General features: G+C 43.6%; 1 protein-coding gene across 2 annotated transcripts in view; it reads left to right on the top strand.

The window, feature by feature from the left end:
• The window catches only part of CTNND2 (catenin delta 2), a 543,425-nt gene that overhangs the window by 257,941 nt on the left and 270,377 nt on the right, over positions 1 to 15,107 (top strand). The window contains exon 6 of one of the 2 annotated variants that reach the window (XM_074146739.1): positions 1,919 to 2,492. The exons of the other annotated variant lie outside the window; for it this stretch is intronic. Coding sequence (XP_074002840.1) covers positions 1,919 to 2,492 — 574 coding nt within the window. The remainder of the gene's footprint in view (positions 1 to 1,918; positions 2,493 to 15,107) is intronic. 2 annotated transcript variants of the gene reach the window in all.

The following is a 15,107-nucleotide window of genomic DNA, read 5'->3' as shown; positions in this document are numbered from 1 at the left end:
GCTACTTACATCTGTGATCCCCTTGCCCACTTGGGGCTTACCATGCAGAAAAGCTGGAAGGAATAGTTTACATTACATTTATCTATAAGGCCATCGCTCTTCGAGGTGCAAAACCTCTTGAAGCCAATGAGGCTTGGGTCCAGCAGTGCTCCCTTGAGACGCCTGAAAGCTGCAAGTGCTGGTAGCTTCCATGCAATTAATGACTGGGAGTAAGGCACCAGCAGCAGCTCCTCCAAAGCTTCGCTTCTAGTCCATGTCTGGAAAAATACATATTCTTCCCCCATATGCAAAGCATTTAAAATGAGGGGCGGGGATACAAAATTAAAAAACTAAAAGGACAGAAAAAATTCCAGTGGGTGTACATGGGAAGAAGTATACATTTCTGGCATTTTGAACCTCATTTATTCTTTGCTCTGATTAGTTGTTTTATCTTGCCCTTAGTTCCTGACGAAATCCTTTATTGGGTATCATAGTGAAAATAAATCAAGTTTCATACCAGGAACATGGTGCTTTTGTTTACTTGTTTTTTTCCCTGTAGGATGCTAGTAAAAAAAAACCCAAAAACTTGCTATTTAAATGTGAAACGCTGCTGTCGGCAATCACCACACCTCTTTGAATTGAGTCACAAAATTCATTATTCACATTTTAAAGGGTTTTCTCGCTAAGGAAATCAGTAGCCAGGAGGTGTGTGCGTTTGGGTGAAGCACTGATCAGACTGTCAACTCCCAGGATCTGGAGCACTTTCTGAGGTTTCAAGTAAATCCTCTGCATGACCCGGGAAAAAAAAAAAAAGTATCTGAAACAAGAGTGCGTCTTCCAACAGAGCACTGAGCTCTCGCTCACCGGGGGGGTGCAGTTATTAGAGGATTGTAATGTTACCAGATTCACAGATGATCTCTTGAGCCCAAGATCCCCGATAATAAAAAAGGGGAAGCCGCCTGTGCGTAAAGGCAACTCCATCCTCTCCTGCTCCAGAAGCGGTTCAGGCATTTTCTCTCTCTGAAGTTTCTAATGGGTAGCATCTGCCCAGGCTTTTCGCTCGCTCCCCACCTCCTCGGCACACACCCCCCACCCCCAGTTTCTGGGCTTAAGGGGAACTTCGCGGCTGGCGGGCCCCGAGGCCGGCGGTGCGGTTCCTCCCTCCCTCCCTCCCTCCATCCCTCCCTCCATCCCGCTGGATGCGGCCCGGGGAGAGGAGGGCCCGGCCCCGGCAGCTCCTCCTGCCCCCTCCTTCTCCTTTACGCCGCCTAAATAAATGAGAGGCGACCGCTGTCCGTACTGGAGGCTGGCCGCGAACCCACCCGCGGTTCCCACGCGGGGCGGGTGGGGCTTTTCCCCGCCGCTCCTTCAGGAGGGGGGTTCGGCCAGCGCCGCGATTCTGCTGCCGGGGGCGGGGGGACGGTCGCGCCCTGTCGCGCCGGCGAATCTCGGGTGCGGTGTCGCCGCGGCGCCTCCGCCCCTGCGGGCACCGAATTGCCTGTCTGCGAGGAAAGTTACCCGATTAAAGCCCTTTCGCGTGGCTTCAACTGCTTTCTCTTAACGTATGCAGAATAAAAGTTTGGGGGGCGGAGGAGCAGGGGTATTTATTTGTTTACGTATTTATTTATTTTAGCTCGGGCTAAGGGGTGCCTGGTTTACGGGCAGGTCCGTGCGCCCGTCCCGCAGCCGGAGCCCCCGCAGCGGTGCGTCCGGCGGCCGCCACGCGGAGTTGGTTTTTTTCCCCCCCTCAAAAGGCTGGAAAACGCTTCGGCAGATGAAGGGGTCCCCTCGTCCCGGGTGCCGCCGGCCTGCCTTAAGGGCAAAGAGGGGGCTGCGGGCCGCTGGGGGGGGTTCCTCCGGCGAGCCAGGCTCCGGCGGCGAGCGACACCCCCCCCTGCCCCGCCGCCGCTGACGCCTCTGCCTTTCCTTCCCGCAGCAGGGCCCGGGGGGCCGCGGCGCCCACCCGGGCGTCCCGGAGCCGCCGCCGCAGCCTCAGCCGCCCGCCGCCCCGCAGCCGCGGGAGCCCTTCGCGCCCAGCCACGGCAGCGCCTTCCACCTGCCCGAGCCCCAGCACGCCGCCGCCCTCTACTACGCCAGCTCCACGCTGCCGGCGCAGCGGGTGAGCTCCCCGCTGCCCGCCCAGCCCGGCGGCTCCCCCACCAAGCTGCCGCGGGCCGGCTCCGCCGCCGAGGGCGCCGCCTACGCCGGCGCGCAGCGCCTCTCCTCCCCGAAGCAGTCCCCCAGCCGCCTGGCCAAGTCCTACAGCACCAGCTCGCCCATCAACATCGTCGTCTCCTCGGCGGGACTGTCGCCGTCCCCCATCCGAGTGACCTCCCCGCCCACCGTCCAGTCTAACATTTCCTCCTCTCCTATCCACCAGTTAAGCTCCACCATCGGCACTTACGCCACCCTGTCGCCTACCAAGCGGCTGGTTCACGCTGCCGATCAGTACAGCAAGCACTCCCAGGAGCTGTACGCCACCGCCACCCTGCAGAGACCCGGCTCCCTCGCAGGTAAATCGCGGCCGGCGGCGCCGCCTCGGGTCCGCGGCCGCGGAGCGGGAGGCGGGGAGGGGGGCTGGGGGGACGATGGGGGCCGCCGCGCCCGCGGAGGGGAGGCGGCAGGGGGCGAGGGAGGGGGAACGGCGGCCCCGGGGCGGGTGCGGGGCGGCGGTGCTGCCGGCCGAGGAGGGGAAGGAGCTGGATGGGTTTGATGGAAGATTGGGTTTGGGGGGGAATTACGGTTGTTTTTTTTTCACTCCGGCAGCGGTAGGTGGGGAGAAGCAGCCTGCCTGCTTGCTGCTTTAAGAAAGTACCGTACTTCTGCCGGCTCATCCTGTCCTCCCGGTGCTTGGGGTCGGGGCGGGGGGGGGGGGGAGTGGGGCTGGCAGCGCCGGGCGCCTTGCTATCACCCGCGGTTTGGGTGGGGAGTAGGTTACCATGGTGAATCCGTTCGCCGTCGCGGCCAAAAACGGGGAGCCTTTTGCAGAGATTCGCTCTTTCTCGATTTCTAGGCGAGTCTGGGGTATTTGACAAGTTTGGGGTTACTTGGCAGGAACTCCCGGTGTACCGAGTTGTGCCGAGTAATAGGTAACGGTTATTTGGCTCCGAGTGCTCTTTAGGGAATAGGCTGTTACAGCTGATTTAACGTCTTTGTAACCGCAGACTTTGAACAGATCCTAGAAGTGAGATACTGGTGTGCTGTTCCCTAAACCATCTCTCTGCTAAACTGAGCATCCTTCAGGGGTGGGTTTTTTGTGTTCTCAAAATTTCCAGTTTCATTGCTATAGTAACAGCTGCTATGCTCATATGTTCTCTTGTGTGACATAAATAGATTTGAAGATAAATAGGATACATAAAGAGGTTTGGCTGTGTTTACCAGGCAGGTACACAAGTTTCTTAGTGGAGTTGAAAACCTCTTCTCATCCCCCTTTCCCCTCTCACCCATCTCCCCTCCCCTGCTCCTAGTTGTTGGCATCCTATGTAATTCCAGTGTCTGATGTCTAAACAGAGAGATTAAATTAACTGATAATAAAATATAGTATTGGTGCATCGCCTTGTAAGAACTATTTGATGGGTTTTCTTTCCTATTTAAAGGGTGAGGATTTGAAAACTTTTTGTTTTGTTTTGTTTATGTAACACTGTTTTTGAAGTTCAGAGAGTGTAAAGAGGGTAGCATCACTAAATGATGCCAAAATTGAGATCTCAGGACACTTCTATCAATCCTCTTGTCAAATACTCAGACTCAGATTACAAAGTGGTTTATTTAGTAATTATATAACTTCTCCCCACTGTAGTCCAACACACTCTTGGCCACAAGTATTAATTACTGCAATGTAGAATCGCCACAGATTTTGCATTTTAGGGAGTTTTGCAACTTCATCCTACTACAGCAAGAGTGGTTTGAGTGTAAATAGGCATGGAAGGAACTGTCAGCGTCAAAGGAACAGAGGATAATTCCATTTAAAACTTGTATACCTACGGGTATGAACTACCAGTATTTCCCTGTTTTTTCTTTACCTTTGTTCTAGGACAGAAGTCTTTGCTTAGGGAAGTTTCTAACAGGTGCAGTCCCTATTTCTCTTTATGTATTTTTAGCATTGGAAATAGTGTTGTATTGGGGTTTTGGTTTTGTTTTTTGAAGAAGGCATCTTTTATAGCATTGCAGCATTAAACCTGTGATGACAGCTTAGTCAAGAACTTGTTCTGTAGGGCTTAAGGCCCATCATAATGATTCTGAAGTGCTGCAGCGTTCAGGAAGTTGTTTGTCCTGCAGCAGACACAAGTCGCAACATGGATTTTGACTTTTTTAGGCTTTTTGGCCAATAGTGGTTGTACGGGCATTCCTAATGGGATTTTCTACTTTGATTTGAATAAAAGTTAAGAAACTGGCATTTTCTTGGATTGCTTTAAAATAAAAGCTTTTGATAAGACTTCTGCATCTTGAATAATGTAGGTACTTCCCTTCCTGCCTTTTTTAGGACCCACTGTGAGGAGTTGCTTCTCACCGATTTATGCTTGAGTGAAAGAAAAGCTTATCGATACATGCATTTAGGAAATGGCTGGTGTATTTTTATGTGGATTTTAATGGGGGCGATAGTGATTGATCATTTGAACTTGCTATTAAGTTAAAAATCAGTAAAGCAACACTAACTTTTACAATTGTTCTGTTCAGAACAAACAACAAACTTCTGAGTTACTGTGTCTCCTAGGGACTTGCTTTTAAGTATACTGAAAATCTCAGTGTCTTACTTCATAAGAAATGGAAGATCTTATAACTCGAATAAGTTGACAGATAGGCAGAGATAATATTGCTACTTAAAAAAAAAAATCAAATTGGAAGCAACAGTATGTTAGTAAATAGCTTTTTTTTTTTTTTGCAAGGTGGTGACATGCCTTTCAAGTAGTCCTTGAAAGGAGCTCTATCACATGACCCATTCTTTTGCAAAAGTTCCCTATTGTGTGTTCCCACCCGTTGTTTTCCATTACCATTCTGTAGCGTGTTCCTCTTGGCCTCCCCGCCATCCCGGAGTTACACATTTGCTAGCAGTGTTAAGTGCCTGACTAATCTTCTAGACTTTCACTGAAGTCAATGGCCTACATAGAGGCTTAAAATTAACGTATTCTTTAGAGTTAGCCGGGATCAGATGTTAGATACTACTAAGGCCATCTTCTTTTTTTTTTCGGTAGGCATTTTTGCTCAGAACAGGTTTGGTATTTGAGCTGTAAGTATATTATATTATTGCAAGAGTTTTCCGGTCACTGTGTTAGAAATCAAACCCATTGAGAAGGAGAGCAAACAATTGTATGTCGAAAAGCTGGTGTTCAATAAATGAGATTTTTGCTTCTTGTTCACTACACCCAAAGATAGTTTGGTTTTTTTTTTTTCTTCAAGAGAGGAGGAGGAGTGGAGAATAGTTGTCACATTGCACTGATTGATGGCTTGCCTACTGTGATTAATGTGAAGTTGCATTGGTATGTATGTGTCATCACAGGGATGATGATGCTGAAAGTAATCTTTTTTTATCTCTGGGAAGAAAAAATAATTATTTGTATTAATTACTGGGTATACAAATACTGCATTTGTTTTAATTTTTTTGCATGATATTAAAAATTTGTACTGGAGCTATCCAGTTCATGAATACTGCCGAGTCTCAGTGTGCTAAACAAATGGAACGATACCAGTACCACGGTTAGATGTTTAAAAGAGATCTTCAGATATGATTAATTTTTTAAAAACCTATAATTGAAAATGTACAATACAAAAATAGATTGCCCAAAACAGAATTTTTGTAAGATTTAATTGAAGAGATCGCATTATTTATATTAATTTCCTACCAACTTGATTATGAAACAACCTGAAATGATAAAAATGGCAATTCTTAGACTGCATCCTGAGTTTAAAATAAGACATGCAACAGCATGCAGTGACTCAGTTTTAACCGAGTAACCTTAGAAACGTCTTCAGAAATGGGTTTTAGTCTAGTTATACTTGAGCTGTTACCATTGCCAAGTGTGTGCGTGTATGGGTATGTGTGTACGTGTGTATATAGTGATTCTTCTGAGTGTACACTTGCCGCGTTTATTCTTAGTCTACTTGCTTCATTGCTATGATCTGCAATTACAGTTTTGGAAGTAGTTTTCCTTTCTGCGCTGCTCCAAAGCCCACTGTCTGTTCAAGCAGTGATCTGAATCCAGAAAGCAGTTTGTAAATACCTCCTTGCAGCTACCATGCCTGGACCGAGCTGGGGAGTGCTGCTGGGAGCCAAACTCCCCAAAGCAGCTCATTTTTCCTGGAAGGAGGAATTTGTAGGGCAGCAGGCAGCAGAAAAATGGGAAATCGCTTTCAGGAGGCAGGTCATCACGCAGATGCCCACTCTTCGTGGTCCTCTGAAGCATCTTCTGCTGGCCACAATCAGATAGACCATACAAAAGGAGTAGTGGGTTTGCTTAGGATCAAAGGGAGAGGAGGCAGTGAAAGGGTGTTGATGAGGTAGTTTGTGCCTCGGGTTAAGTGACAGGGGAGCAACCCGAATGCTGCAGAACCACTCCTGCCTCTTAGTCCAGGCTTAGGAAAGACTAGAGACATGTAAGACAATAGTAGGTAATTTTATGCATTGCTTTATTGCAAAAAAATAAAAAGGAAAATAAATATGTTTGAAGACTGCATCATGCTCAGTCAGCTGTACTAAAAGTATAGGTTTAAGAAATGAGTGTTGGTGTGAATCACTTTGTCTAATGTTAGGTGGAAAGAATATTATGCAGCGATTCTTCATGTAGTGGTGACATGTTCCACTGAAACAAGAGCTGCAGCATCCCTCAGACAGCCCTGGTGCTGCTGCTGAAAACTTAAGGGCTCAGCCTCATGTTTGCAAACAGAATCTTCTTTCAGGTCCCTGTAAAATCAAAAAGAAAAGGAATTTGTCCTTTCTGAGGTAGTACTGTTTGTGTGCATGTGTGGTGTTAATGCTACAATAACACTGGTTTATAAAACTATGGCATGGGTTAATCTATAAAATATGCTTTATACTCTTTATTGAGCGAAGAGTTCTAAGTTTATCAGGGTCTTCACTGGTTCCTTCTGCTGCTTCATCTGTCTTGTCTCACTCTTCTCCCTCTTTGCTGGGGACCTTCCTTTGCCCTTTTTTCTTCTGTATGCTTTTCATTGCATATGACACATTGAACCCTGTTTTCCTATTGAGATTTATGGTAGGACTGCTATTTGATGGTGACTGTTGACATGTTTCAGGGTTTCGGCGTGCAGTCATACGGGTACAGAACAGATCAGCTGTGTATGGGATAACTGATATACGTTACCACTAGCATGGATTTGTATTTCCTCTCAATTGCATGAAAATTTTGGATCATTTATGTATTGCTGGTTCATTGTTGTCTTTACAAAATATTACCTGGTTAAGTGTTACAGTTCTCCAGTAAATCACACTGTGCTACGTGTTTGGGCTAGAACAGCTGCGTTACTGCTCATGAACGTATATGCATCCACTCCCTTCTTTCATATCACTACGAGGCAGGGAGAGAAATAACTCTTTTAGCAGAGTTAGATAGTATTAAAATCAATGATAGTGCTAACCCATGTTAATACTAGTCTCTTTGAGGGATTTAAACTGTATGCAAGTAAAATTTATTTTTTTTCAGACCACATCAAACCCAAATTCGCAAATGAAGACACGACTTCACCACGTGCATCACCGTTCAGGTTTTGAGCAGGGCATTATAGATAGGAAAGGTACAAGCTAAGTGTTAGCCCCAAGCAAAAGCGGATCTATATCATCCCAGAATTAACTCTGTGCCTGAGACACAGGGCTGAGGTAATAAAACAGTCAAGGTGTGAAGTAGAGTTGTACTTCTTTGGACAGGTAAGGAAGGAAAACCTTTGGATTTTTTGGCTTTGAGATAAGCTATGAGACTTGGACTATCAGTATGATTGATCATAACAAAAAGGACACTCAGTTGTTTCCCTTAACTATTTTTCTTGTATTTTTACAGAATCTTGGGAGTATTTCTTTTATAGAGAGAACAAAATTCCTTCATTAATTTTAACCAAACTAGTTTTCTATAGATTTTTTCTACTTTTTTTTTTTGTTTGTTTTTATTAGCTAGAAAATTCCTGTATCTGGTACTCAGCTTTTACACACGAGAACATTTTTAATGCCCTTTTGTTCTAGGACAGACAGTGCAGGCCTAGGATTTTTTTTTTTTCTCTTTCTACTCTCTGTTTTGAGACTCTTTCTTTCAGACAAGAGAGCAAAACAAAAGATTTTGAGGCATCCAGTAATATTTCAGATACTAATCAAAGACTTAGATTATGGTATTTTTCTGATACTAAGTTATTCATTTTCACATTGTAATCTGGAGGTTAGAAGTTCTGTTTTGGTCTTGGAGCTGATAAAAATAAACAACTTCATGTTCATTTTGCTTTTGTTTGCCTCTAGATCTACTTCTACCTATTCCTTCAGTGATAATTATGTTCCTAATTGTTACAACTGAAACATTTACAATAGTGCTCAGTTCCAACTTGAGCAAGGTATTCAAAATGGACAGTCTACAGCAGTAAAGCAGAAGGAATAAGATAGATGTGTTTGAAATATCTTCTTAGTGCCATGATTTTTCTTCCCGCGTCTTTCATATCTAGCTTACATGAAATTAATTTGCTTGTAGGAGAGGGATAATTGACAAGAGCCACATACAGAGGCCTCATGTACATGCATGTGTCTTTGAGCTAATGAACTTGAGCTTTGACCTCCTTCGTGAGCAAATGCTACAAATATGTCTAAACTTGTGTCCTATTCTCATACTGACCATTGCCTTTTCCTTTGCTTCCTGTTCTTGGTGTGGGAAATCATTTGACTGATCTTCTAATGGTCTTTCAGAGGGATGAGAAATCAAATAATATCGCAAAATAATAAGCTTTGAGGCACAGAAGATCAGTCTGCAGCATTACTGATTCAACTGGTATGAAGCTTCTAGCGTTTTAACTGCGTGACTGTGGGAAACTAAGTGCCAGTGGCTGTTTCTGGCCTTTTAGGTGAATGTAACATTGAAGAAGCTTCTGGCCGGTACTGAAACCTGTGCTGTCGCTTGGAACCAGACAACCTGGCGTGCAGTTTCTGGCCTCTGGTCCTGAACTTTGGCACTGTACCTAGAAGTCCAGGATTCAAACCTTGCAAGCATGCAAGCCACTGGAAGGAATTTCTTAAGCATCAGAGCAGAGTTTAAAATGTCTGTGCTTATAGACCTGCTGAAAAGATGCATGAGAAGGAGTTGGCAAAAAGCTAGCAGAAAGATGATTAATCCTAGGAGTTGGAATTATTCTGTCAATTTTTTCTTGGCTACTGAAATCCAACGAAATACATGAAGTCAAAGAGCAGTGTTTTGGGAGCCTAACTTTTTGGAACATTTGCTTGGAGCAATGGAAATACATTAGCCAGTGTTGGGACTCCAATTCATATAGCTGTGTCTTGCTTATGTTGATTTCTGGTTTTTTTTGTACGTGACATTACAGGAAGAGGCTGGCACCTCACGGGCTATGATATGTCCAAACTTTCGGGTCTTTGGTTTTGGCACGCTAGAGAGGATGAATCTTGTCTATGCCTGTTACCACCCCTTCTACACTCAGGTCTGAATGGTGTCCTCACTTACCTGTTGTCCTTCTTAATCACCAGGAGTGTGATTCATGGGTCCTCCCAAACATCTTTGGCCTTGAACTCACTTGTTCAGGGCAGAAGGGAGTGCTGCTGTATGAGATAGGGGGTAATGTAAGCATTCACTTATTGGCATATTTAATAGCTTTCTGGTTATTACGTGCATACACCAACTTTAAAGCAGTGCAGGTGACTTTAATCCAAAGAAAAGCAACTATAGCAGGAAGAAGATTGCAAACTGGCAAGTTGAGGAAGGCTCCCTTTATTTAAGGCCAAAACCTGGGTGGGGAGGTGCCCATGGCTGCCCATGCTGAGATGCTAAGTGCTCACAGGTGCAATATGTTAGCCATCAGTGGTGGCTGCCAGAAACTACACTGGACCAAATTCTCTCTATGACCAATCATGGGAGATAAATGAGGCAATTTTGCTGTAATCATAGGGTCGAACTTGAAGATCACCTAGATATGGACCCAGAACAGACAGAATACTTTTTGTTTTTAATAAAAGTGGCATTACAGAGGGCAGAGAGAGATTGTCTAATGATAATGAATTCATGAAACTGTATATTATCATAAGTGGGTAGAAGCAAAAGTCAGAATTTAATATGCTGAAATGAGAAGGACCAAGTGATGACTAATCTTACAATTATAAGGCATGGCATATGAAGCTGCCAGTTGGATGACATAGATTTTTAATAAGTACATCAAGTTGCAACTTGTAGTGTGTAAGTGAAGAATAGAAAAGTGCCGTATTAGTTTGAATACAAGTGGTCTTAAATATTTCCTGAGGAAATTTTTGCATACGCTTTTCTGTATTTTATCTCTTTCACAGTGTATGTCTATATCTTGCCTTACGACCCCTTACCCTCCCCCTCCAACCCAGGTGCAAACCATCCCTTTTATCAGATAGCCAGCTGTGCTGCTCTCGGGCAGTTAAACCTTTTGATCATAGGTCTGAAGCTTTCCATGGGTTTAAAGAGCGTTGCCTGGGAGGAAAGCAATGATGGGGAAGGAGATGTGGCCCTCTGATGCTAGGGCAGTTTTCCTGTGACTAGAGAGCAAAAGGGCTTCTCTCCATGGGGTCCTTCTCTCACCCTACACCTTCCCTGAGCATCCCGGTTCAGCAGGGATGCAGTTGTGTTTACATTTGCTCGCCAAAAGGTGCTGTAAGCTCTTCAAAGGCTTTGTAGCAGAGCCCTGGGAGCATGATCTGTGAAGGAGGGTGAGTTGGACTCTTTCAGATATTGGGGAGGGAAGGCGGGGGGAGATGAGACAATAGCCTTGTGTGTGTTTGGGGCTAATAATGCCCTGAAGAAAGGGAGGACTGAGTATAAGAAAAATTGCAGATCAGCTAATCACAGTGTTTTATTGGACATTACAAAAAAAGCTGGTAGAAAGGATAATACAAGATATGAAGGGGGTAAATGGTTAATGGGATAATTTGCAACATGAGTTCGCCAAAACCAGATTGTACTGGAATAACGTGTTTACTGACCTTTTCTCGGATTATATCTGATGTCTTCCTATTTCCTATCAGGGCTCTGAGCACACATTTCTGTAGTACCACTTGGGAAATGTTTAGTTAAGCTAGAGAAGATGGGTATTCTTGCAGGAGTGTAGGTGGGAAAGGACCTGGGCAAAGAGGCATTGTCAGTTTGTCATTTTCAAAATCAAATTAATGGAAAGGAAGGATGCTACTAATAAAGTCCCCCAAGAGCTCTTTTGGCCACTCTTTTTCAAAAATACTTTTTCATTTTATTATATCACAGCACAGAACTCCAAAATATGCCAAGGAAACTTTTTGATAGTGCGATATTAGGAGGCATTTTCTGAAGAACGGAAGATAAATCCTGTGTAGAAAGAGTTTTGCAGATCAGAGGGAAAGAACAGAATTGGAGCCAAGCTAATAATGCACCTAATAGCTAGTTACAAATTAGTGATCTTTGGCTGAAAACAAGAGTAGGAAAAGACCTGGGTGACCTGCTTGACTACAGTATGTCTCGGCCACCTATACTAGGAACATAATAGAATATTTCACAGCCTAATCACATAACAAGCAAAATTGAGTGTGCTATGTACAGTTAGGACTTCATCTGGGGAACTGTATACAGCTGTGACCCTCTGGGGACAAGATAGATTCTTTCCAGCCCTCTTCTCTTCTGAACTGATCTGCCTGGATAATCAAGAAATTAAGAAGCCTGTTGTACACAGAGCTGACTTTGTGTTTCCTTCTCTTAACAGTAGAAAAGCTGCTAGCTTCTGTAGCTGCTATTAGTAAATGGAGGTTGTACATCAAAACTGCTGAATCCTGGTAAAAATAAGTAATTTGATGAAGGATTTGACAGTCTTTTTTCACAGACAAGATCAGTGAAGTCCTTGGCAGCTTTTACGATAGTAACATCTTACCAAGAAGGGAGTGAGGACAAAAGCTATCACATTAGTGGCTTTTTTTTTTTTTTACACAGTGGGCTTTGACTAACCAGCTGTGTTGTGTTTGGCTCATATGGAGGACCTTTGCCATAACTGATGCTCTTCAGCTTTCCCTCAAAGGGGGAAACATGGTAGCCATGTTGAAGATAGAGTGACTCTTGAGCCATGATTACGCTTTGTCTGGTCTCTACCAAGCTTCAAAGTTTTCAGGGCTTATTCATCGAAACTTTGCATTTCTTTCAGTCTGAAGTTGGAGTTCTTGTCTGGCTCATATCTGCGTTGCACCTTGAGCTGCTTTTGCCAAGATTCTGAAACTAACGCTGAACATAACTGAGCAGTCTTCTCCAAAGTGATCTCCTTTGTGTCCTGCCTTGCTTAAGGTCCTAATTTCCAAGTCTGGGAATTCAAGGATGAACTGTTTTAGCCAAGAATCTCTTTTTCTCTGAAGTTCATCAAGATTGTGATGGATCGCATGTCACTGTTTTTCTCCGTCTCCAGTAGGTTTCACACTGCTTTTGTAAAATCAGGCAAAACTTGATGCAAATGTCTTCAGCCAGCCATATGATCATGGAAGTGTTGGCCTCACAGGTGAGGCATCAATTTGACATGCAAATGATGTCAATTTGCATTTATGAATAACCAGGAACTATGGGACAGTTCAGAATCCCTCAAGTGTTTGTCACCTTTGGACTAACATGCCTCTCATTCTTCTAACTGAAAGTAGTGCTAAAGCCCTTCTTGACACTGAACCCTTCCAGTGGTTTGTTACAAACTGCTGTGAACACATTTCTTACGTTTCTTATCTCAGGTCTGCTTTCTTTTTGCCTGTGGCCTTCTGTCACCATTTGTTTCTTGCAGCATTTGTCATGGCCGTTTCCTTTTAGTGTGGACTCTCTGCTTGAGTGACAGGAGTCTTTCAGCTTATGGTCCATTCCTTGCCATACTTTTCAGGGATAATCTGAATTTGTGAGGTTCGTGTCACATTGCAAGGTCTGTTGTGCTGGTTTTGCTGCTTTTCTTTTCTTGTCTCTCTCTTTTTTTTTTTTTTTTTTTTTTTTTTTAAAATAAGTTCCTGGAAAAAAAAATCTGTAGCCATCCATTTCCTTTTTTACTTGCTGCTTATTGTGGAAGGATTTAACTAAGATATTTTTCTGAGGTTTTGGAAGTTGGTTACTAAATGCTTACTATTGTGCAATTGCTATATTAGTAAGCATACTTAATTAAAATAGAGAACTTTTTATTTTATGGGATATGATCTGTATGATGATTATTCCAGCATAAACTTTGCTTAAGTCCTTAAGCCTCTCATGATCTCAGTGTTAATAGTATTCCTTTTCTTTGTCTCTACACTCAGCATTTCATTTATTTAGAGCAAGCCTGTTAGAATTGCTTTAGATTATAATGGTTAAAATAATAGGAGATTATTTTAAGTGTTTTAGCAGAGGTCTCGATGTATACGTAGTAGGAACAACCTAAAACCAGCTTGAATAAATACTATGACAATCTATTGAACAAAAAGCCGTAATTGTAAAAGTGGATAATTGCTGGTCTAAACTCTTTTACAGACATAACTAAATTCTTTAGTTAGATTGTATTCAAATTGATTATGTATACATTTAATAAAAGCTCCATGTTTTCACTCTGGCGTTTTAAATGCAATGAGTCTCAAATGGATAATGAAAACTTGATGAGTAATACAGTGTGTAACAGAATCTCCAAAGTGATCTTCCCTTGTCTTGAATGTGGCATTGAAAGAAAGGCAAAGATAATGAACCCCATTTTTACCCCTGGAATGTCACAGAGTTACACCTTGGTGAATATCTCCGCCTTGGTGAATTCTAGAAACTGGGGATTGCAAGCAAATGGTTGCTGAGGAGGAGAAAGCCGCTGGGAGGAGCAAACGTTTAATATTCTATCAAAGATGACTTTACATAAAAGAACAAATGCTATCTGATACTTTTCTCTATTCTCTCAGTGAAATGCAAGCTTGAGTACAGTGTTACAGATAAAATCTCCAAAAGTTAATATTGTTCACACATCCAGTAATATGCAATCTCATTGTAAAAGGAATTACAAAAGATAAGTTGATAATACTCTTCTGTGAGCAAACCCCAGCTGAGGAGTCTTGAATTTCAACTGCATGTATCAGAGACTGGAACATAGGTTTGCAAAAGAAGTATGCACAATATTCATCGTAAATTAATACCTTTTAAAAAGATGCACACGTGGTCAGGATTCATTGGAACTATCTATTTGCATTTTCCCTGTCAGCAGGAAAACCACCTGTTGGAACTGTGAACTCCCAGGAATGACAGTATGATTAGATCAGAAATTCAGGTTGCCCAGCAAAAGCCAATTGAGGAATACTGTAGTTGGACAGACTTGACACTTCATTACCCCAAGTGAGTTTTGTTTTCTGGTGTTACCGTTCCCACAATGTTACACAGCAACTGCCCTTTGGGAACCACTGTTCTGTAAATCTGCATTCCTTAACCTACAATTTTTCTGTGACAATCTTGAGACTTTCACTTCTAGTTGGATTTAAGCTCTGGATATTCTTTCTGTTCCATATGCAGGGAGGAGTTGATGCAGAAAGGCTTCCCCCTTCCCCCTGCCCGAGAGCTGCTGTGAAAACTTGCTTCGTTTAAGGTTGACTGAGCTGATGCTCGGTTTAGGGGGAAGGGTTGTGAGTTGCTGGATTTTTTAGATGCTGTGCTTTTCCACGATGTTAAACACGATCAGAAAGTGAAGTTTTCACTGGCAGGCATCAGTGGAATAGTGCCTGATTTGTTTTACTGGAGGCAGAAATGCTTTTTAGCAGATCACTCATGCTGCTGGAAGTGGTCTCTAGCCCTACAAAGATCTGTAGGGTTGGGGATGTTTAGTCTATACTGCTGCTTAGCAGGCAGAAATTGGGTTCCTAAGTCTGCCTCAGTACAGCCTTTTGCCTTGGGGAGGAAGGAAGACCCAGCTTTGGGGAATTAAAGATGCACTTCTCTTCCTTTTGATTTGCAATCCTTGTCAGAGAAGTGGTCGCT

This window comes from Numenius arquata, chromosome 4, assembly GCF_964106895.1.
Source record: "Numenius arquata chromosome 4, bNumArq3.hap1.1, whole genome shotgun sequence".
NCBI lineage: Eukaryota > Metazoa > Chordata > Aves > Charadriiformes > Scolopacidae > Numenius > Numenius arquata.
This window is presented reverse-complemented; position numbering and strand designations above follow the sequence as displayed.